General features: G+C 41.9%; 1 protein-coding gene across 1 annotated transcript in view; it reads left to right on the top strand.

Moving 5' to 3' along the window:
- The window catches only part of map3k22 (mitogen-activated protein kinase kinase kinase 22), a 40,790-nt gene that overhangs the window by 7,607 nt on the left and 9,321 nt on the right, over positions 1-23,862 (top strand). Inside the window, exons 2-11 of the mRNA XM_044339706.1 lie at positions 4,945-5,028; positions 5,728-5,772; positions 12,233-12,342; positions 14,104-14,141; positions 17,516-17,615; positions 18,353-18,469; positions 18,867-18,981; positions 20,616-20,749; positions 21,052-21,125; positions 22,904-22,965. Coding sequence (XP_044195641.1) covers positions 5,010-5,028; positions 5,728-5,772; positions 12,233-12,342; positions 14,104-14,141; positions 17,516-17,615; positions 18,353-18,469; positions 18,867-18,981; positions 20,616-20,749; positions 21,052-21,125; positions 22,904-22,965 — 814 coding nt within the window. The 5' untranslated portion in view covers positions 4,945-5,009. The remainder of the gene's footprint in view (positions 1-4,944; positions 5,029-5,727; positions 5,773-12,232; positions 12,343-14,103; positions 14,142-17,515; positions 17,616-18,352; positions 18,470-18,866; positions 18,982-20,615; positions 20,750-21,051; positions 21,126-22,903; positions 22,966-23,862) is intronic.

The raw sequence follows: 23,862 nt of genomic DNA, 5'->3' as shown, positions 1-23,862 counted from the left end.
GGCTTTGCTTTTGAGATTGTAGCTCCTAAACTTTGGAAGTCTCTCACATTGGACTTAAGATCTGTGGATACTGTGGACACCTTTAAAAAGCAGCTCAAGACCCATTTGTTATACTTGCTTTTGTTTAATTTGTTTTGTTTATTTCTGTTTTTGTTTCTGTGTTTTAGCTGGATGTCTTAATTTAATGTTTGTTGCCTCTTGTTTGCTTTTTTTAATTTGCTTTTTGTTAGTTTTTATTATGAAGTACTTTATGACATCTGCTTTGGAAAGATGCTATATAAATAAACATTGTCATTATTATTATTATCATTGAGCTATATTGTTAAGTCAGCAGCACATGAATTCTAGTTATTAAAAGGACCATTTCCTACAGAGCAATTGCACTTAACGTCACAGCTAACTTTTTCACAATGTGTGTTTTCAAAATGCGTGTTCCAGACATCCATTGGTTCCCATTCATTTCTGTACAATATGAAGACAGCAGACTCATGAAACTTGTTCATGTCGAAACTTGATTACACAAGATGTGTAATCAAGTTTCTCCTACTTCACTGTGAAGTCCATACTGGGGCTTTTCACGCTGAACAGCCCAGACTTTAGACCCCCAACTTTAGCCTAGGGCTTGCTGGCCCTCCGCTTCGGAGCAGGGTTAGCCCCGAGTTTGTGGGGTTATCCCCTGAAAATTGACTAAACACGGGGCTAAAAGATGCCAGTGTGAAACTGGGCTAAAGTAAACAGTGGAGTAGTCATGTGTCATTCTACACTGTAAACATCAGTCATTTGTTTCAACAGACATTTAACCCAGAGCTAGTGGAAGTACAGTGTGCATCGTATAGCCCGGGGCTTAGGTTAACCCTGGGTTAACAATGTTTGTATGAAAAGGGGTTAAATATGCAGCAAAAAACAAACACTTCTCAGTGTATGTGCACTGGAGGCTTCAGGTTTCCATACACATTTGTGTAAGTTCAGTACTGGACCATGATTGGCTCCAAGCTAGTTGTGATGTCACAGATCATCAGCTCATAAGTACATGCCTTAAACTCTGATTTTCGGTGAGCACAGAGAAACTTTCCATTGATGAATATAAAAGCAGCTTTCTAGTGTCAAAGTTTGCATGTACTGCATGTACTGTACACCATTCTGCACAGTGAGGTTCAAACATCTAAGTAAAAGAACAAGAAGCAAAACACATCTTTGGGGGGGGGGGGGGACTTTAAGGTGATACTTTAAACTTCCAAACACAGTATTATAGTTCTGTAAACTTGCTGCCAGACATGCAGTTTAAACTACCATGCCACTGATGTCCATGAATATGCAGGTTTTCCAATAAGGGGAGACGCTTTTCAAATCAAGTCAGTCTCACAAGTGGTTCAAATGAAAATCAACATTCTTATCGCCTAAGTGAAGCACAGTACTGATTATGTGCATGTCTTCCATCATCATAGTGCTTTGACCTCAGTGCATCATGTCCTCGATCAAACTTTCACAGCTGTCTTGTCTCACAGCTGTCTTGTCCTCTCCACCTACTCAACTCTTTGGTTCTCTTTATGGATTATCTATTTTGGCATTTGATGACTGTTGCACACAAGCTGTGTTGTGTGCAAAATGGAAAACCAGTGAGCTTGTTGCAAAGTTTAGAAGTTGACCTCTGAAATGGCGCTTTCTTTGGGACTCCACAAGAGTGATGTCAGAGATGAGGTCATATTCAGGCCACCAGGCAGCTGGAGAGCAGACCCTCCACTTCTCTAGTCTGAAGAGGGGGAGTTTCCCTGGGAGACTTACAGCCAACACCGCACTGTTTACTTGTTTTAGAGAGTGATGTAACAGCTGAGGCAAGTTGAAACAAGTTAGTGCATATGTGTATATACATATACATGCTTGTCTGCATAGTTTTGGCTCTGATTTCTGTTCAATCATTCCAATAAAAATGAAATTGCAGTGCGTGGTTTGAGTGTGGCTCTGCTTTGTCTGGCCCTCGCCTGAAATCCCATCCTCTGCTGTCCTCTTTTTAATTAACTTCCTCTGTCATTTCTGCACAGTCCTCATACTGTGACAAAGGAGAGGCCTCTGCCAGTGAAACATTGGCCCGACTGCTGATGTTATCCATATCAGACAGTGAAGTGCGTCACAGCGTTGAAGCACTTCTGGATGTGTTGAAGCCATGGTGTAGGTTTGTCTCGCGATTCAGCTCAGAAGATGATTGAGTGGAGAGACAGCCTTTTCTTGGAGGATGTGTGGCTGCAGAGCAACAAGAGCGAGTGGCGATTAGCATTTGATCTTCAACAAGAGGGGCTGTCACATTGCCTGCCTGCCAAGAAGTGTGTGGAGAATTGGGCTGGCGATCAGTGGGCACCACTAGCCTGGCATCATGCTGGGCAGAGGGGCGAAACAGATGGGCCATCTGGTGACTTGCTGGCACAAGACGGGGGCTGTTCTGTTCCCGTGCGGACGTGTGTGTTTGTGTGTGTGTAGCATCAACAGACCGGGCGACGTGGTATTGGGAGACCACCTGTCTTGTGGCTGTTCTTCATCTCTTTCATGTGTGGTCAGCAGCACCGTACTAGCACAGCCTGATGTAGAGCTTTGCTGTGACATATCACATCTCCTTCCCTCTGCAATTCACTCAGCGCTTTCTTAAATCAAAGGTGTATCAGCTGTAAAAAAGCCACAGTATCTGCCACACTGTCCTGTAGTTCTTTATTATCTCTTCCTAATATAAGTTTGCCCACATATACTGTGACATATTTAGAACATCCTGTTCCCAGAAGGTGGTCACCCTTGAAACATTTGTGCCCGGACTGCATATTTGTGCTTTGAAGTTTCAGCTTTCCAATGCTTCAGCTCTTGTGATTTGTGCCACTGACTGTATGTTCCCATGTTCAAATTCTGTTGGCACCCTGTAAATCTGCCCTTCAGGCTGTAAATTGCTCTACTGGCCGTCTTTATTGCTTTTATGAAAAGTTTTCAGGCTGACACAAAGAGAAAGTCTTTGTGTTTCTGCAGATAGGCTGCAACATTTGTCTGTGCTGAATGTTTGGGGTAAAAGACACATACTGTACACAGTGGCGAGGCTTTAAAAAACACATAGAACATGAACGCTGGAGAAAACAAAAAATAAATGAAGCTTAAAGGAAAAAAAAGACAAACTATCCAGGGAGTGTTGCCATTAATCTCTCTGGAGGCTCCTTAGTCTTTTTCCAGAGAGTTTGTGTTGGAATTTGTCGGTGCTCTTACTCCCACAAACTGAATCTGACTGAAAACTGAAAGTTTATCTACCCTAACTCCTTAATTAATACAACATATCTATTATCTTTTCTGTTACATATTTGTAATAGAAATGCATGTTTTCCCCTTTATATAATATATTTTTCTATATGTTTACCCTGCAATCTTCAAATAGATGCGTGTCCCAGTTATTAACTTTGGTTTGTTATATTGATACTCACTCCCATTGTAACTGAGCTGCCTTTAATTTGGACTATCAATCACATCTAGAAGTATATTTCCTCAAAAACAAATAATAGAAAATGGTCACAGCAGTAGAACTGAGACATTTTAGTCAAACTGCAGTGTTGATAACAAATGTTGGTCCTATCAATGGTGCTGAAACACTGACAGTGTGAGACTGTAGCCACTGACAACAGTAGCTGGGATTCTGTTTTGTCTGTGTGCTGCAACAAGCAGTCATTAGCAGCTAGTGCTCAGATCACTCAGCCATGACAACCTGTTACCCGTCTTTAATAAAAGGCAAAACTATACAAGAGGGCTATATTTTTATTACAATATTCTCACTTTTCTTTTACTGATCAGGATTTCTTTTTTGCAGTTGATTTTTGGTTTCAATTTATTTTTATTCACTTCTAAATTATTATCATTATTTTTTTGTTTGATTCTTGGGAGGTGTGTCCAATTATGACATATTTCCAAAGTAATTGGTGCTTATTTCCATGTGTGCAGTGACATTTTGCAGGTCTTAAATTTAAATGTATGTACCACCTTTCTGAGGGGTTTCTGAAACCTTCAGCTTCCCTCTAGTTTACCTGACATGCCTCAGTGATTGATGCTGTGTTGGGGACCACACCAGCTTATAACCAACACACATTTTAATACCACAACATACTGTACTGCAGCTGCTTCACTAGTTCCTGTTCCCCTTTTTTTAAATCTGTATTCAAAGAAAGAAAAATGTTTCCCACATTGTGCATGTGAGAAAGAGAACCATCCACAAGTAGCCTATTACAGGATGTGACCATCATCTGTAAGATAAATTTCATTGACCTGCAGTATGAAATGAGAGTTTAGTTTATATAAACAACCTAAGATGGATTTTGGGAAGTGTTACTCTGCAAAACAGCTGCTTTTCCTCCTCTTCATTTATTATCATAACTGTCACCTCTCCTTTTCTGCACTGCACTCAATAACTTAGGGCATGAAGAAGCCTCTAGCTTTTTCTTCAAAGTGCTCATGGTCTTTACCTGAGGCAGCCGGTTGGGCAAACACCCACGCCTGCTTCGTTGCTACACTGTGGGAGGGCATGAGGCTCCTCCATCATCAAACACTGAGGAATTCCTCCACAGCTGCTGGCTTGTGGTTCTCGGAATGGCAATAAAGAGACTTAAGGGCATTCACAGGAATTAGATGAACTGAGTTACCAGCATTAAATGCACCACTTGGCTGTCGTGTTGTTATTTGTCTGCCAGGAGTTTTTAAAAAAGGATATGTCAATCTCAAGAGACCATTCCTGGTTAAATAAAGATTAAATGAATAACAGAAACGGCGATACCAATGTTGGGGGGAAAAAAGCTTTGTGTTGAAACTACCACCTGCGTCCTGTTTTGCCATAGTTTTTGTGCAATCAGAGAAATATTATGTGTATCACGCTGAAGGAAAATGGCACAGCTCTTGGATGTTGAAACTGGATTGTTTTTACTTTTTTGTTTGCAGGGTGAAGTCTTCGCTTGCAGAGAGAAGTTGAGCTCTGTGCTCGAGTTCAACAGGGCCACTTCCTGATGATGACAGTAAACATGGGTGAGTAGTATTCGAAAGCAGTTTGCTGTGCAGTACATACATACAGAAATCCTGCACGAACACTGGGAACCACACATACACACACCTCTCACACTTCCTATGGCAGGAACAGTACAGAGAACAATAATACATGTAAGAGAGAGGAAAAGTGTGAGAAGGCTGTGAACAGCTCCAGATGGCACGTTTTGTACACACATTTTTATTGTTGTTAATAAAAATGTTTTCCTTCATTTTTCTTTAACTTTGTTCACATACAGAAACACAAATCTACCCCAGACATTCAAAATATACATGATTCCAGTGTTGCACATTTATTTATATTCACACCCACTAGGCCTGTGAACACACATATGCACTCCTACATCTATGCAAAACCAGCCACCCGCACACACACACACACTTACTGAGTTCTTCCATACAGTGCTACTCTAACAATAGACTCTCTCCTGTAGTATATTTGCATGTGCACAGGGCCTGTAGTCCTGTAAGAGCTGTCAGACTCAGCCTGTTGCTAACTGACCTCTATAAACAAAGCTCAAAATATCGGATCAATATCTTTTTGTCTGGTCTTTCCATACAAAACCAAACACGATGTGCTGAGCATCATAACTAGAGCACAGAGTTCACCACTGGCCATTTATTTTTGACCTCTTTCCACTGTGATCCAAAACCATGTTGCCTTTTTTTTTTTTTCCACAGATGACGGTCTCCAAAATGGACCCGGACAGCACAGGAACTCACAAGGTAAACTTTAATCCTTTCAAATGAAAAGTCAGCATCGCTTAAAGCAGTGATCTTCACTATTTTTTTTCATGTGAGCCAAACTGGCAGGACATAGTTAATAGTAGAGCCAGTTCTATCATGAAATACCAAAATCCCCCCCCTAACCCTTAAATAAATCTGCCTACTAATTTTGTCATCCCACGACATACAATATGTAATGCAGCCAATAAAGTCTGAATTAAAAACAAGCTTACCTTAATACTGCGATGAGCAGAAGCAGTCATGCGTTTCCTTGACTTTCTTCATGTTATATTTGTAGTTTGTTGTTGCAAACTTTGTGAATTATGTGTTTTGGCTGCATTATCATAATTATTAGCTGCAATGCAAGCTGCCAATTAAAGTTTTGGCGAGCCCCATGAGCCGCAATGAGTAACACTGGCTTAAATGAATAATTTGACATTTGGGGGAACACACTTATTTGCTTTCATGCTGAATATGATATGCAAAGATAGATATCACTCTTATGTAGGGCTGCAACTAACAATTATTTTCTTTATTGATAAATCTGTTGATTATTTTCTTGATTAATCAATTAGTTATTTGGTCTATGAAATGGCAGAAATTGGTGAAAAATGTCAATTAATGTTTCCCACAACCCAAGGTAACGTCTTCAAATGTCCCAACCCAAAAGATTGTCATAGAAGACTAAAGAACCCAGAAAATATTCACATTTGAGAAGCTGAAATCTGAGAATCTGGAAATTTTCTTCTTAAAAAATGACTCAAAACCATTAATTGATTATCAAAATAGTTGGTGATTGATTTAATAGTTGGTAATAGTAAGTTTAATTGTTGCAGCTCTACTGTTATGTCTGTGCGTTTATTGGGGAGCTGGAGCCAGGAGGTGATTAGCTTAGGTTAGCATGATGACTGGAAGCAGGGGTGGGGGAAAGCTAGCATTAGCCTAGCGCTGTCAAAACCTCAAAAATATGCTCAAGAGATTTTCCCCCTCCTCAGTAACTCTTATGTCACAACCCTCTAGTCTAGTCTGTCTATTTTGGATAAACTTTACTCTGCCACTCAGCTTTAGAGGTTTTGTGGATGTATTTGTGAATGAGCCAGACTTGCTGTTTGCCCTGCAGCCATTGTTTTTGCTAAGCTAAGCTAATTGCTGGCTCTAGCTCCATACTTAACAGACATGATAGGAGTATAAATAACTCTAGACAAAACAGAATATCAGTGTATTCATACCAACCATTTTTGACTTTTATGAATAACTGGCTCTGTTTTTATTAAATTCTTTTTTGGTTCTGGATTGTTCGCCAGACAAAATAAGCAATTAAGAGATGTCATCCCGGGCTTTGGTAAATTACAATGGACATTTTTATGTATTTTTGGACATTTTGTAAGTAAGCAGATCAAGTATAAGTACATGAATTGATAATGAACACAATTATTAGTTGGAGCCCTACTTTCCAAGCCAAATCCTGTCTCTACAAAACAAAACAAAACAAAAACCTCTGCATACTTTCTTTTCATTTACAACAGAATGACTTTTCTTTTTTCGGTTGAGGTTACAAAGTGACCAGGGAGGAAAAGCTCTTTTCCTTTGTGTCCATCTTCAGTGTCTTTCCCAACACGTTGAACTGTTCCTTTAACATGAATTCAATATACACAAAGCCCTCTTTAAGAGCTCATTACCTTCTTATTATAGCATGGTGGTAATACAATACACACAGCCTGAGAGAGGGAATGTCACAGCCTTCAGACACTGAATGGAAATGTTTGCACATTCCCCAATGAAAAGACTTTCAGCAGAAACCTTGTACAGTACAAACATTAATTGCACAACTATTGTCACACACCCACAATACCCTGCATTACATCAGAGCCATTATTCCTAGTGAAAGATTAACTTAGGAGTTTAAGCATTACCCACATTAGGAGTTAAATTGGCTGCATCACAGTTTTGACAAACAGCAAGGTGTGTAGGGATGAGAGTTTAGAGTGTGCCTCACTTAGTATAGCTGCTGTGAGTGCATCTATGTGTGTGTGTGTGTGAGTTGTGCGTCAGAGCTTGGCCCATGCTGCTGCTGCAGAGTGAGGACACGTTTGGCTCCAGCTGCTAATCCTGCCGGATGCCTTTGCCATGATGTGTCTCTCGGCACCAGGAAATCCCCTCAATGTCTTCATTCAGGCAGCCTGCCTCACACACACACACAGTCGCTGCCTCGCTAGCCCTCGCGTACACTTTGTTAGCTTGCAAGTTGCGGCTCTTTTATGGCCAGTGCTATTCTTTAAACACTCCTGGGGCAGCAGCAAAATTTATGTATCTTGAGCACCAAACTCTTTTGGCTGTTCTGGTCTCTTGAGAACTGTCAGCTTGAGCACAGCCACAGTTTACAGAACTAACTTGGACAGAGGTTCCTGCTTCATTTCACCCACTGCCACTTTCACAGTTCCAGCTTTTGCCTGAGAAAAAAAAGATGCAGAGTGATGATGCAATGCCCAGAAATCAGCCTCCATTGTGTAATGTTGCTCGCTCTGCTTGGCTTCCTGGAATTCCCCCTTTTCTTATTCTGGTCACATTTTACCCAAGATACAAGAAGCACAGGAAATGAACTGCAGGTATCCCATCGTAGATCTACAATCCACATACTATAAGAAAAGAAAAAAATCTCCCCAGTTCAGTCACATTGACATGAGGTTCCTAAAGTTCCTGTAGTCGGTTTGTGAGGCTGCTCCTGGCAGGGATGTATGGTTGGTGTGTGAGCTGGTTGCTTTCCACTGTGCTGGTGGTTAGCCTTGGCTGGCCTCAGCCTGGCAGCAGCCATGGACCGGGCCAGAGTGATGTAATACCTTCATTTATAGGCGGCCGTTACAGCCGGCTCTGTATGCCACCACGCATTTCTCACACTCTCACTGCCCCCTTCGCCAACTCACCCTCCCACTCGTCCCTCTCTGCTATTATACATAGGGCCTTACAGGCCTCAAACACACGCACACACGCATGCAAGCCTCCGTTGTTTGTTTTGTATCCTTGACTGCGAGAGCACAGAGTAGTCTGGAGCTGTGAGCCGTTAGAGGCAGGACTGAAATAACACTTGTCACCAGAGAGAGAAGCGGCAATAGTGAGAAATAAAGATGGAGAAGAGTGACCCAAAACATTTGTTTTGCAGTATTTGTTTTTTCTTCAAAGTAATGCTGAAGTTGACTGGTTGATTAATAGACATCAATTTTGACATGAGTCATGTAATTAAGCAAAAATACCAACCCTGATTTTTATAGATAACTGGCTGTGCTTGATTAAATATCTTTTGGTTTCGGATTGTTTGTTGGACAAAACAAGCAATTAAAAGACGCCATCCAGGGTTCTGGTAAATTGTGACAGACATCATGGACTATTTTTGGACATTTTATAAAAAGGCAGATTAACTTTAAGTAGTGTAATGTTATTTGTTTTCCTGGTGTGGTTACAAAGTGGCCATGGAGAAAAGCACTCGTCCCTCGTGTCCATCTCTGACTGATTCAATCAAAAATCCATTAATTTCCTGATGTGGAATAACGTGGTTAGCCCAGCTACATGTTCAGGACAGAGTCAGTGACTCAGTTCCTTCCTATTCTGAGGGGACAGTCAAGCAGTTAGTCATCCGCTGCTGCTGACAGCTTATATTATAACTAGTGGGGCCTCCTCTGTGAGTCCTAACAGAGAATTTCAGTTGTAATGTCATCACTGTGCAGTTAAGGAAAGTCTGTGGTTTTGTCTGTTTTCAGGTATGTGAGTAGTTTATATTCATAGGTTTGATTTCATTCTTTTCTCTGTTGTTTCATCTGTCTTATCTCTTAAACAAGTAAAGGGAGGAAGACGACTAAGTCTGTCTCACACCCACCTGTTCTTATCACCACCAAGCAACCCACACATAGTTATAAAGTTGTTCGTGTATAAAGGCATGCGCTAACGAGGCACATTCTCAGCATACCACTGCATTTGAAAGGAAACTGACAGTTCAATTCAATTACACTAACTTCTCTGTTACTCTCAGTCAAATAAACCACGTCACCTGATTTATTATCATTCATGTCACTATACTTTCTCTCTGTTTTTACTGTTTTGCGCTCTGGGCTGAGATTTTGTGAGTGTAACTTGTTCTTATCGCTCTGCTTTATTTAGCTTCTCAGTAAGTGGAGGGAGGTGTGCCGGTCAGTGGAGACGTCACTTCACTTCTGCTGCTATATTGGGATTTTTCTAACAAGCCTCAGTGGCTACCTACTGATGTGTTGCTACCACTTTATGTTAGCTAAGCTTGCTGGCTGGGCCGGAGGTGACAGTTGGTGGCCCCTAAGAAAGCTGGTAGCTTTCCAGAGAAAAGTAGTTCAGAGTCTAAAGCAGAATGTTTATAAAGGTTAAGCCAGGAAATCTTCCAAGTAATGCAGGATTTGATGGGTCAGTCACCTACATTTAATGGTAATGGTATGGTAGCAACGCAGATAGGTTTAATTTTGTTTATGGTGCTCACAGCATTGAAAGATGACAAGAGAAATTTGTCCTAGCAAATTAACACTTTAAAATCCCAGGCTTTGGTGATGAACCTTACATTTAATTGTCACTGTTGTTTGCTGCTGTCTCTGTCCAGGTGTATTACAGGTGATTTAAACCAATTTGGGCAAATTTTTTTGAGGCATTTTAGAAAATAACATAAATAAACAATTCTGAGAAACAATTAATTGTTGAAGTCACTTTTAATCAATGAAAATACTTGTTAGTTGCAGCCCTGATGGCAGCTCTACATAAACATATACTGTAACTGGGATTTATTGACCTTTAAATGTTGATCAGATTGAATATCTGCAATTGGCAATGTAAATAGGTATGCCAGTAGTGTGTTTACATGCGTGTAGTAAATACATGCTTGTCCATATTTGGATCTGTAAACCCATGTGTGTGTGTGTGTGTGTGTGTGTGTGTGTGTGTTGTGACCCCTGGTTGAACCTAATGGACTGGCCCACAGTCGGTGAACAGCTGGCCACCAGAGCGGTACAGTGGGAACCAGATCAAATGCCATCTCAGCCCCTATCTGCTCTCTGTGCTACTAACACACACTCATAACACATAACCGCTCACTATGTGAATGACAGACCCATTGGTCTTTCTCACACACACACACACACAGATCGCTTTTACTTTAAGAATGTGGTCTTTCTTGCAGGTGTTGTTTGTGTTGCACAGCACACACCTGGTTTCCCTGTGAATGGCTCATGTGTGTGTGTGTTTTTATAATAAATTCACCCAGGGCTTCATCTGAGAGGCAGGCTTGAGTGGGGGTCAACGACCTCTTCTTTATATTGTAATCACCGCACTCACATAATTGGTTCTATTAAAGTCTCTTGATATGATAATGTCTGACACACTCATCTGCGCGATTGCCCTTTTTACACATGAAAGAGTGTGTTGGTGAGTGTGTGTGTGTGTGTGTGTGTGTGGGTGGGTGGCAGAAAGTACAACGTGAGAGGAGAGAGTTGAGGAATGGAGAACCAGCTAGATGCTGAGTGGCACTCTCTTGTACTTTTGGGTTTGCTAAATGAATTTTAAGGATTTTATAATGAAAAGTATAGTTGGGACACTTTTTCCCACGTAAGTAGAAAATTATGAATTTGAAACACACTTGACTTGCTCTTGTTCAGCCTCTGATTTCTCCATCAAAGTCAGTAAGCTCAGTACATGTTCAGCTCCACAGACTGAAGCCACTTTGACTTTAAATGTCGGTGTTTGACAAAAGACAAAATCTTTGTGTGAGGAGCAAGTTCAACTAAAGAATTATACTCTTGAAATTGCTCTATATGTATATAAGGGAATATATAAGTGCTTGATAACGAAGCTTGAGTCTACACATTCGTGACCACATTGGCCCCTGCAACAGCCACTCGTACACACTATTGCATTATTAAACACTTTTGCTCTCTCACAGCTTCGCATGCAGAGCACATAGTTTGGGAGGTTTATCTGTATTAGAATTCCTCGCCTCAAATAAATATTGATACAGATTAGGTATGACTCACACAGGCGTTGTGCAGATTTGTTCTTTGGTATTTTTCTGGTATTTTCTCTTTTCCTAAATAATGTTGTGATGATGTTCAAGAGACGTGTCTGGATTGTTTCCATTTGTGGAAACCCCATAGATGTTGTCATTGCAGGAAGTAGCAGACCAGGTGTTGCCTCATTGCCTGGTCTGAGTAAAGCCAAGTGACAACAGTCCACATGACAAATGATCGAACAGCCCTCCTACTGTCTTCGACTATCAACACCCATTCGTGACATTCTAAATGTCACTTTGTGGTCAGGCGTTATTTCGCTGTAACTATGTGAAGGAGTTTATATAGCTACAAGTCATCAAACAGTGGAGAGATCTCTTTCAGTTCCCTAATTCAGCCGAAAAAGATTGAGATTGACTTCGCAGGACTGATGCATACCTTTTGGTCTGTAGATGACGAGGAAGCGCTCAACTCCATCATGAAGGACCTGGCAGCTCTGGGTCGCTGCTATACTCAGCACAACAGCCACAAGCCCAAGAACAGGACATTACTCTACAAACAGGTATGTACGGCATCCAGTCACACTGCTCCACTTAAAGGGGAACTGCATCCAAAATCTATCTTTTGAGCACTGATATAACCCTCTTAGTTCCTCTTGTAGGCTTGAATGTTGGCTTTTAAATGTTTCCATTTAATTGAGAGCAACAGTATATGTCAGTTACAATAGATTCTTATCATTCTATCAAGGTTTTTTGGCCAAATTCTGTCATATGTTTCAAATGGTCATATTTTTCCCACAATATGTCTTAATACACAACTTGTATTGGAATTGCAATTGTCTTGGGAGTCCTTGCAACATATTCAAAAGAAACCAATGAAGGATTGGGACATACTGAGTTTACCAACGCACAGATAAGAAGTAGATGATAGTGCAGGGATGTTTTCAAACTTTCTCTGGCTGGAAAATGTTGTCTCAATGTAAGATTTTACTGTAGCTGACATGACTGTAATCTGATATCACATTCTCAGTTCCTCATGAACGGGCACACAATTGACTTTTTACAGTCACTTTTTCATGCCAACAGAAGAGGTGTCTTTTTTTGGCAAGTATCACTTTAGAATGGTCACGTAATTCTGCTTAATTACACTTTGTTAACCACACACAGGAGAAGCACAGGGGTGTCTTTAACCTTTACTGGGTTTACACACAAAACCTCCACCGCACTTCCTTTTTCGATTGTGTTATGCTGGACTGACAGCTGCTGGCTGCCAAAGTCAGGTGAAGGTTGTGCTTTATTTTTGATAAGGATATAAATGAAAGAAGCTTAATTGTGAGTCTTTATTCAAGCACATTACAAATACTAATGTGACATTCATGAGCATGGGAATGTCAGACTCCTCTCAACAAAACAGAGATGATACTTATTGGTGTTTTGTACTTCATTTGACCAAGTTGCATGCTGCAGGTGAACATGGCCTGAACCATTATTGGTCTACTGTAACAATGGCAAACCAGATCTGACTTAAAGATATGACACCCATCTTTACTAGCAAAAATATCACCACTACTACTACTGTTACTAGTAGTTTTCAGTTGTCTTATGTCCTTTGTTTATTAAATGGCCGCAGTTTTCAAACTACAAATAGTTGAGAATGATAAAATGACAGATTTTGGATAGCTAATCACTCTCCTTCATGGTTTTTGTACACGAAAAGCTTCAGTGCTTCCAGGATTTAATTCCTCTCAATCACCTTGTGCCTCTTCAGAAGTCGTTTCCTTGTGCGTTTGTTCCCTCGGTGGAATGATAATTGGCAAATCCTCTTAAAGCACCAATGTTTATGATGAGACATAAACAAACAGTGATGAGCAAAGAGAGTTTCCGCTCAGAGTGCTGCAGTCCTCTGTGATTTGGGGTAAACCCCTGCTTTTTAACCAATAGCCTGCACTGATACAATGTCAGTGTTAGTTTATCACCATAACCTCACGCAGACTTGCAGGCTCCTCCAGATTCCTGCTCCCTTGGGTAATGGCTTTATAAATAGAAATCTTAGATTGTGTCATGCCATCTTTGGAGTCAAGTTGAAGGATAGTGTTATCTTTGCGTTGCACAGCTTGACAAAATGCACGAGACGCTGCAAACACTGAAGCACCTTTATTGTCAAATGTAAAACATTTATCATTATAATACTGTTTGACACTTAGATTCCTTGTGCAGCTTATCGTTTTCATTTCTTCAACAGTTCAAATCCCACATAAAACCATGAATCATTTTAACTTTCCACTTCCATAACTCCCCTCTGTTGTTGTTTTTCCTCTCAACAGGATTTAAGAGTCAAGCTGGAGCATGAGAGAGAAAAACGGTATGTTGGAACCTCCGTATTGTTTTTTCTACTCCTCTATCCAAGCCTTAACTCTTCAGTTCGGATCTTTTTTTTTTTTTTGTTATGCTTTGCCATGCCTGGGATTTTGTGTCTAGGGGAAATCACAGTTACATGCCAGACTAGCATAAAGAGAGGGAAAATTCCTTCTTTGACATTTAGCCGAAGCCTTGTGTTTCAGACTCGGACAGGCTCTTTGAGAGAGGAAAAAGGCCCGAGAGAGGGAATGAGCAAAAAAAAAAAAAAGACAGAGGGAGCGCCAAGTGTCCAGTCTTCCAGGCACACCCCATATTAATACTCCATCTTCTGTGTTTTCTTGTGCTTTTCTTCTGTCCTCAACATCCTTCACCCTGCAGTCGCCTGTCCTCCCTCAAAAGGCAGAGTGTGGTTACAGTAACTCTGTCTGGAGACAGTCACAAGCGTTTTTTCCACCAAGGTGCCTTACAGTTTGTTTACCACGTTGGAGCACTTTGAAAGCCGAGGCGCCCAGTATAAATAACCCAGCTTTTGAACGGGAGAGGCTTTATTTGGTCCTCAGTGCTGAGTGAGACCGAGTCTCTCGGGTCCTTGTCTGGCCTTTAGCATTGCATCCTGGGACAGGTCCAAGTTCATAGACAGATATTGTCCCAGTGAAACCCTCGTTTCACAAACCCGCAGAGAGACTGAACTCGGAACTCCTGAAGTGAGGGAAATAACAAACACAGAGTGTACTGTTACAGTGGAAAAAAAAAAAACACCAGGGAGAAACTGACCAGAACCTACAAGAATAATTGCCTTGATTCATCAGAATATAGAGCAAGGCAACAGGCATTGGTTCAGTGAGGTTGTGATTAGAAAGCCACAGGCTCATAGGAGTGAGAAAGAAAGGAGAAACGGCACGCTCCTCCAGCAGAACAGGACTTCACACTGGGCCTCTCCACTTTTTCACAGCCCTAATTGGCTACTGCGGAGGAAGAGTCGAGTTTTTCATGTTTCTGCCTCCCTCTGTTTCTCCGTCTCACGGCCTTGTCTTTCTCACAAGCTCCCCTCACACCGCACTGCTCTCTTGGAACAGACGCACAACAAGCTCGCTCTGGAAGACACCATTTATAGATGTCAAAGGCATCTCTTTTTGTATTCATTTTTTTTGATTCACTCTGTCAATTCACACTTTCTTTCACTTTCCCTTCTCGTCTCATGTTGTTAGCTAGTTCTCTCCATGTTATCCTTGTCTGAGTTTTGACCACTTTCACTTTGAATTTGGCCTGTTGTGGAAATCAGTAGGATATCCTGAGTTTGTTACCTCATGGGATGAAATAATATCACATCGTAACATTAGTATTATAATATTTAAAGCAGCTCTAAAGCAGATGTTCGCTAAAAAGTTAGCCGTGTTGACTTAAAAGGTCAGAACTTGTCAGTAATGTGGTTACAGCTTGATGTTGCTACCCCAAAATGGCCAAAAAAAACAGTTATTGTAGGTTTAATGTTTCGTTTTCTAGGGACGTAGCACATAGCAATGACCGAAGCCACATACGACAGCTTTTATAAAAATACACTGAGCTCGATAAGAACACATATAAAGCAACAAAAACAGTCATACAAAAATCCAAAGGAAGGTTTAATTAAATTTTCAATGCGCTCACTCTTGAGAACATTCTTGAAAACTCAGAAGTGATATCTTATTGGCCGCGTATCGAAAAACTATCATTATTGCGATTTCCGTCCAAGTTGCAGCACCAGTGTGAATTACATTTGATACTTTAGCAGTGTCCACGGGAGTCCCTGAGTCAGGAGAACCGTGTTGTCTGTCCACAATGGAATCTAATTGGACGGTCTCTCTTTTCATTGGCAAGCACTGAACGTTTGGGGCAGGAAATAGGAGCTGTGTCTCTCTCGTCCCCTGGCTCTGCCTCAGGGTCTCCTGCCAGAGAGTGAAGGAACCGAGCCAGAGTTTTTTTTTTTTTTTTTTTTTTTTTCTGTGTGTATATGATTGTGATTGTGTCGATGAGAGAAAGAGATCGAGTGTGCTGGGATGTGTGAAAGCCTTTTTTTTTTTTTCACTCCACAAATCTGTGTGTTTTTTTGTGGAGCGTGTGTCCACATGCTTTCACAGAGGAAGGAAAGCCATATCTTTTCGAGCAGCATCCTCATACCCCCCCCCCCCCCCCCCCCCCCCCCCCCCTCTCCCTCTCCCTCTCCCCTCCTCCACATCCCTCCAGCTCTTTATCAGACACATCATCGCTGAGTATAAACAGAGACGGAGAGCGTTTAGCTGTGCTTCTGCTCGCCTCTGATCTGCAGGCCTCCCTCTTCCCAGAATCCTCTCCTCAAATGAGGGAGCCAATGAGCAGTCATTAAGATAGGCAGAGCCTTGGCCTCTGATGAGGAAATGATGGGATGAAAACAAGTCCTTTTATCAGGATACTATAAAGAGATAGTGGGCTGCTGATTCTTCAAAAGCAAGTGAGGATAGATTGAAAAGAGAGGAGAGTAAATGCAGGAGAGAATCTTTTTCCCTTTCTTTCCCTTTATTTTCTTAGGCTGTCGCTTTTATTTTCTCTCTCGCAGTCTGTAAATATCTCCGCGTCTCTGTATCTTTCACTCTGTCACTCATTTAAAGAGGAGGGAAAGACACACATCCTGCTGCTTTTGCTGCCGCTCCAGATTTTTTCCCCTTTCCTCTCAGGAAGTTTCCCATCTGCCTTTGTGCTGGCTTAGTTGAGAGGCCCAGTGGTGTTGAAACAGTGGCCGATGCACACACTGATTGGGAAGCACACTCATGCATGCAGAGTTTTACAAACACACACGCATCCATATATACACTCACTACAAACACTCGCTGATAAGCTCGGACTCAGACAGACAGACAAAGTGAGCACACTCATAGTCATACACGTAGGCATACAGTAGATAAGAACTGACATATATACACATCTAAGAGGGGTTGCTCTGTTTTCATTGCATTGATTAATGCCCTGTTAGCATCTTGTTGGCTCGGCTCGCTCCTCTCCTTGACCCCGTTGACCTGTGCCTTTTTTTTTTAATCCTGTTACCATAGAAACACTGTTACATCTAGTAAAAAACATATGTTAGAAATAAGGAAAAAAACCTGGATCCATCACATCTATTACTGCATTTCTACTCCTCTTTTCTGCTCCACTGCGTCATAGTGTTGTGAGTATATTAATTAAATGATAATTAACTAGTAAACAGGAAACAGTTATGGCTGCCAGGCGATCATTTACTCTGCCAAAGTCGTACATCAGAGCAGAGTTTCTGAGTCTTAGTAGTCTGTGCTCATAAATGTTGCAGCTAGACACCACGCTCGCTTCCTTTTGCGACCTCTGACCCCGCTGGTGTTCTCTGCTTCCCAGAATCATCCCGTTCCAGAGGCCGCTCAAGATCAAGGAGCTACTGCAGAAAGTTACAGAGGCCTTTGGACAGCAGATGGACATGTTCTTTATGGAGAAAGAGGTACAGAAACAACAAGAGGAAACGCGGTTAAGATATTTCGCTGCTGTTGTGAATCTAAATAAGAATGTCGTAAGATATAGAAAGTGACTCATATCCACGTGGCATGTGTGTATATTCTCTAAGGTGCATAAAACCACATATTCAGCTGTATCTTAAGAACTCATGAAGAAAAAGCCTCATGCATAAGTTTGTCCTTGTAAATAGGTTCGCAACTAACGATTATTTTCATTATCGATCTAATAATAATTTGATGATTATTTTCTTGATTAATCGATTTGTCGTTTTGTCTACAAAATGTCATAAAATGCAAAAAAAAAAGCCTGTTATAATTTCCCAGAATCAAAGATGATGTCTTCAAATGTCTTATTTTATCTAAGCAACAGTCAAAAACCCAAAGATATTCAGTTTATTATCATGTATGACAAAGAAAAGCATTTAATTATCACATTTGAGAAGCTGAAACCAGCAATTTTTTGGCATATTCACTTTAAAAATCACTGAAACAATGATGAAACGATCAGAATAGTTGCTGATTAACTTCCTGTCAATCAACTGATTGGTTAATCGACTACTTGTTGCAGCTCTTCTTGTAAAATCTAACGTAAGTTAGATTAAAAGGGCATGACAGCAACAACATCCATAGTACGTCATGCATGCACTGATGCTTTTACATGCTATTATTATGGAACAATGGGGAACAAAAAGGTCACGCGCTGTATGTTTTCTTGTCCTTTCAGTTGCTTCTGCCCCTAAAGACACAGGAGGACCTGGATCAGGCGGTGCTGACGTTGGGCTGCAGCTCGGGGATCAACGGGCTGCTCAGGATACTGCTGAAGACCCCCAAGAACAATCATGTGAGTCCCCCCAAACAACGTGCGCTATGCTAAGTGCATCATTAACAAAGCAGCATTTCTACTAACACAAAACATGTCTTACAGAGCTTCAGTCATTTAGATTTGTCACTGTGTAAATTGTAACCATAGCAACCGTGAGAAGGAATAGCTGAAAGTTAGTCACTTTCTGACAATAGTACAGCTGTATGAAGTCATTCTTTTTTTGAAACCTTATGAGTCAACTGGACCAGAGATACTGCTGAAACCTGCAACAGAGGAAACAAACTTCCTCCACCAACCTGATGTAATCGGACAATGATGTAATGCTATACTTACTTCCTGCTCTCCCTCTCACTAGCTCTCAACTTTCTCCTGACCCCCCCCCTCCCCCTCCCCCCCGTGTGTTTTCTCCTCGCAGTACCTACAGGTGAACAGCAGGGACAAACAGAGCGAGATGAGGTCGTCGCGGTCGCTGGGAGATCTGAAGGGCTCCCTGCTCAAGGGCTCAGAGAGGGTGCGCAAACACTCGACAGGTGAGTCAGCTCGTGGGAACACACGCAGGAATGTAAGGACTGGGGAGATCAGAATGCCATTACAGCTCTATGAAGACTTTTTTTTAGATGTACAGTAATTCCTACAGATCTTCATGTCTGCTCATGCCTGATTGAACACAGTGGAAGGAAAAAGGGAGGAGGCAGAAAAACAGCAAGCACAGCCAAATCCTGCTGATGTCAGGGCTTCTTGTCCACCTGCTAAAGCCTCGAGGGTGACTTGTCAGTGTCAATTTACAACACGGTGATGCCATAGTCATAGGAATGTTAATAGCGAGATGAGGGACATGCTTTGTCTGAATGGAAAATGCAAATTGAAGGTGAAAGTGACAACTGTTAACAGCTAGAGAGAGACATTGTCAAAGCAAGGATGAGTTCCTGCTCTCTTGCCAAACAGCTGTCTGCGGCGTGCATCATCACCTTGATTTGTTTGATTCGAAAGTTGTTGTGTTAAAAGTGTTGATCCTCGGATGTTAAAGCGAGCGTACGTGACATAAATGCAGCTTGTGTTAAGACGGACTAAAGTCCTTTTTCTTGTCATGTTACACTCCACGGCTAGATAACGCGGTACACTCACAGTTCTGTTGTCCCTCCTGGCTTGTTTGGTAACACAGCGTGAAGGTTTATTTTGCTCTGTGCAATACTGAGCTTTCTCCCTGCCTCTCATGTCTGAATCTTTTTTTCATTCCCTTTATATCAGGTCTCCCCAGAAAGGTCAACATTTCAGTCATATCTCAACCCTCAGAAACTACCGGCGCTCTCTCTCTCTCTGCATTTGCATTTTCGCATAGCAGTTGTAAACACTTTATGATCGCTGTCAACGCCAATCTTTCTCACGTAGCTCCAATAACATCAGAGCTGTCACCATCCCGACTCGTATAAATTGTATAGAATTACCTCGCTCTCTATCAATTCCCCCGTCAGCTACAAGTCAGAGAAGGGAGGGAGAGGCTGAGAGATAGAAGCGGAGGGAGTGGTGGCAGATGAGAGGTGACAGGAGAGCGGTGACAGTGGATGGTTGAGTGAAGATGTGATGTGAGCCCCGGTACCTCAATGATGTACAGCAGCAGGAGGGAGGAGAAGGAAAGGGGGGGGGGGGAGGAGAGGCGGGGGAGAAAGGAGGAGAGGAAAGAAATTAAATCATGAAGAAAAAGGAGCTGAAAATTTGGCTTTCAGTTAAAAACTAGACTGTTGATTCTGATATTTTCCTATACATCTCTGCTCCTTTATACTTCTTCGGTATCCCTGTCAGCACAGCCAGTGACAGTCAGACTTTCAGTGAGTCTTCTTACTGTGTCAAGGACGAGTTCTCAGTCTCCGCTGCAGCTCAGCCGGGGGAGCGTTTGTCACAGTAATTGAGGTTATAGGTGGCAGCAGTGTGGTTTAGTAAATCATCTCTCGTTGTCCTGGCACAGTTGAACTTGTACCCATGAATAACACCGTGACGCCGTTTTCTCCCCCCTGTTTTTCATCTCTTCATCATCTTTCCCTCCGTTCCCTCTCGCCTTCACCTTTCAATTTCTCCTTTTGTTCTCCGGATTAACATCTATTCTCCCTTCTGTGCAACTTAACTCATCCGTTCTCTTTCTTTTCCTCACTACCTATCACCTTCCCAGGTTCCCTCCACACAGGTCGGACGTCCCCGCCCCCAGGTAGCGTCCCTGAGGAGCAGCAGCAGATTGCACGCCAGGGCTCCTACACCAGCATCCACAGTGAAGGAGAGTTCATCCCGGAGACCCAGGACCAGAATGTAAGAGCCTCCACCAAAGAAAAAAGACTTTTATCCACTCAGACAGTTAAATATCATCATTATAAAACCAGGTTCTGGGTAAATATGTATCCATAGTAGTACCTGTAGTATGTACCCATCAACTGGTATCAACATATAACATTTAACATCAACATATAACATTTATATGCAGCTTTTAAACAGAGCTGTCCAGTACTCATGCTGCAGTGGTACACACTGCTGTCTATACTGCTGTATACTCTCCCCCACATGATTGCATGCTGTGTGACCGTCGATCCCCCCTGTGTTATTATATCTGTCAGATGCTGGATCCCTTTGGGAGTGCAGACAACTCTCTGTCGAGCAGCTGTCAATCAATAGATCAAGCACTGGACAGGTGAGTCATCATGCAGCGTGTGATTTACGACCGTCGTCCGTGTGGATTTTTTATTTATGATGTACACGTTCACACTGTGAGGCTATTGTGTGCAAGTCTCGGTCTGCATCATCTTGTTTGTGCCCTTTAACTTACTTGGATGTGAACTTGTATGTTGCAAACACAGACACACACACACACACACACACACACACACACAGAAGCAAAGTTTATAAATGGTGTTAAAGGTCAGCAAAGCTCTCTGACTCTCTGACCCTGCCTTCTGCCCATCAGGTTTATGCAGATTTGCTCTCGGTCGTCCTTTCATAACTCATCATTGTACAGTGTATGAAACTCTTAATTGGTCCTCTCCCATCATCGACATTGGCTGCAGTTTAATTTTAAATGTATACACTTCAATTGCCCTCACTATTTAAAGCAGTTCATTCCTTTCTCCTCCAATTATCAATTGAGAAACTCTATACAGCTCTTTTTTCTGTTCCTGTAGTCACTATAGCTATAGTAAGAAAGCCTTTATGTTTAAAGCTCCATCTGATTGGAATAATCTACCTGTAAATATATCTTTCCACTCATTCAAAAATGCCCTGTCTTCTTATTATGGAATCAGTCATACCTATCTATAATACCTATAATAACACCTCTATAATTATGTTTTACTGACATTAATACATTTTTGTGAATGAATGATCCGTTTGCTCTGCTTGGAGTATGATCCCCTGATTTTGTATGTCTTATGGACTGTCACATTTGGTATCATTTCATTATCTTATAGTTATTTCTAGTTTCTGTTAAATGTTTTCTCTACTTGTGCTTATATTGTATTAATGTCATTTAGGACCCCCTCGAAAACGAGATGTTACCTCTCAAGGGGGTTATTCCTGATAAAGACTTTCCAAAGAAAGGTCACTTTGCTGTTGCCATAGCAACATAACTCTTATCTGGACGCCTGGATTCCACCGTTATCACGAGAGAGAGAGAGAGAGAGAGAGAGAGAGAGAGAAACAGAGACTGTGTGGGAGATGTGAAAGAGTGAGCAAGAACATGCCACTTGAGAGGCAAAATTTGAGCCAGAAATTGAGAAGCAGTTTAAGAGTGAGAGTGAAGTGGAAGGGCTGAGGAGTGAAAAAGAATGAAATTGAAACAAAAGGGAAAAGAAAAGTGAGCGAGTGTGAGGTTGAGAGAGAGAGAGAGAGAGAGCGAGAGAGAGAAGGGCGGAAACAGCTCTACCTGCACGAGGCTTATCTGGACTCCAGGCTGCAGAACAATGGCAGGAAACGAGTGCATGGAACTTTTCCCTGCGAGCGGGCATGCGTGCCCCTTATCCAGGGTCTCGTGGCCCCGCGCCGCCCTGCGGTCAGCAGAGACGTCACTCTCTGTCGGGTCGTCAGGCCAGGGCTGGCTACAGACAGCCAGGGAGGGTGGGAGGTGGGAGGGGGTTTAATGTACATACACATATTTAATGATAAAATATTTGTTCCGCTGCCAGTTGAGCAGCTCTGAGCACAGCACACGCATTCACTTTCTCATTGTTAGTGTAGTGAGGTTTTAGCCAGCGCCCAGCTTATCTTTTCTAATTCAAGACTTTGTTGTTTTACATCAATCAAGACTGAAAGCTTGGTAGTTTGAATGCAAAAGTCATTTTGAAGCATTTTGTGGCGATTCAGAAGTTTTAGGCCAGCAGCGTAGCCAGACTCTGTTTGAAGATATGGGGGAATTACAGACTGAAATAGCGAATCATTTTTCAGCTTTTCCTCTCCCCTGTTCTCTTGTCATTTCAGTCCTCCGTTCTCGCAGAACAACCGCGACAATAATTACCTGAACCTCAACTATGAATACAAAGGTAAGTGAGGAGAAACCTGCAGCTGTGCGTCTGTTATCGTCTCTCCACTTCTAAAAATGCTTTCTTTGCTCAACTCAAACACTGCAGAAAGATAAAGAGAGGTGCAAAAAGCTTTTTTTTTTTTTGTTCTGTGGTAATTATAGCCACAAAATCAGTTTCACAGAAAAAAAAGAACTAAAGCTCTGTTCCTATTAGCCCCCGATTACTTAAAATGCTTCCTCATTGCAAATGCTCTCTAGAGATTACTAATGAGGAGGGAGATGATATTATTTGATGGTTCTATCTGGGAGTATATATATATACTTGAAATGAGGAATAGGGTATTGCGAAGATATTTAATATCTTGGTTGTACGTCTTGTGAAGCTGAGTGTCTCATAAGGTGATGAAGGGAGTGTGATAGTATCATAACTCTTCCTGCTTTATCTTCCACTCGCTCTCCTCTGTGTACCCTTTGTCCATCTCCTTTTCCCTTTTGTCTCTCCCCTTTTTGCCTTTTTTTTTTTTTGTTCAAACTCCAGTTCCTAATAGACATCGCTGTTTTCCTGCCTTTTCATGATCACTTCCCTACTCCATCCCCTCTCCTCTTGATACCCCCCTACTCGTCTACTCCTCGTCCCCGGGGTCCCTGTCTGTCCCTTTTCCTTCAGAACGCAGATCAAATAGAGCAGGATGATAGATAAGGCCACACTAATCCTCATGAACAGAGGATACAGCAGCTCTCCCAATCTGGTCATTTCTTTTTCTCCTGCGCCACCCCAGTGCTGTAACTTAAAGAGGGAGTGCGGCACATAGTGTACACAGACTGGGAGAACTGGAGCTTCGTATAGCTGCAGCAGTACTTGAAGACTCACTCGGGCACGCATGCATGCACGTGCTTGCACACACACACACATAAA

This window comes from Thunnus albacares, chromosome 21 (assembly GCF_914725855.1).
Source record: "Thunnus albacares chromosome 21, fThuAlb1.1, whole genome shotgun sequence".
Classification (NCBI taxonomy): Eukaryota; Metazoa; Chordata; class Actinopteri; order Scombriformes; family Scombridae; genus Thunnus; species Thunnus albacares.
The sequence above is the reverse complement of the archived record's forward strand: the minus strand, read 5'-3'. Positions and strand labels throughout refer to the sequence as shown.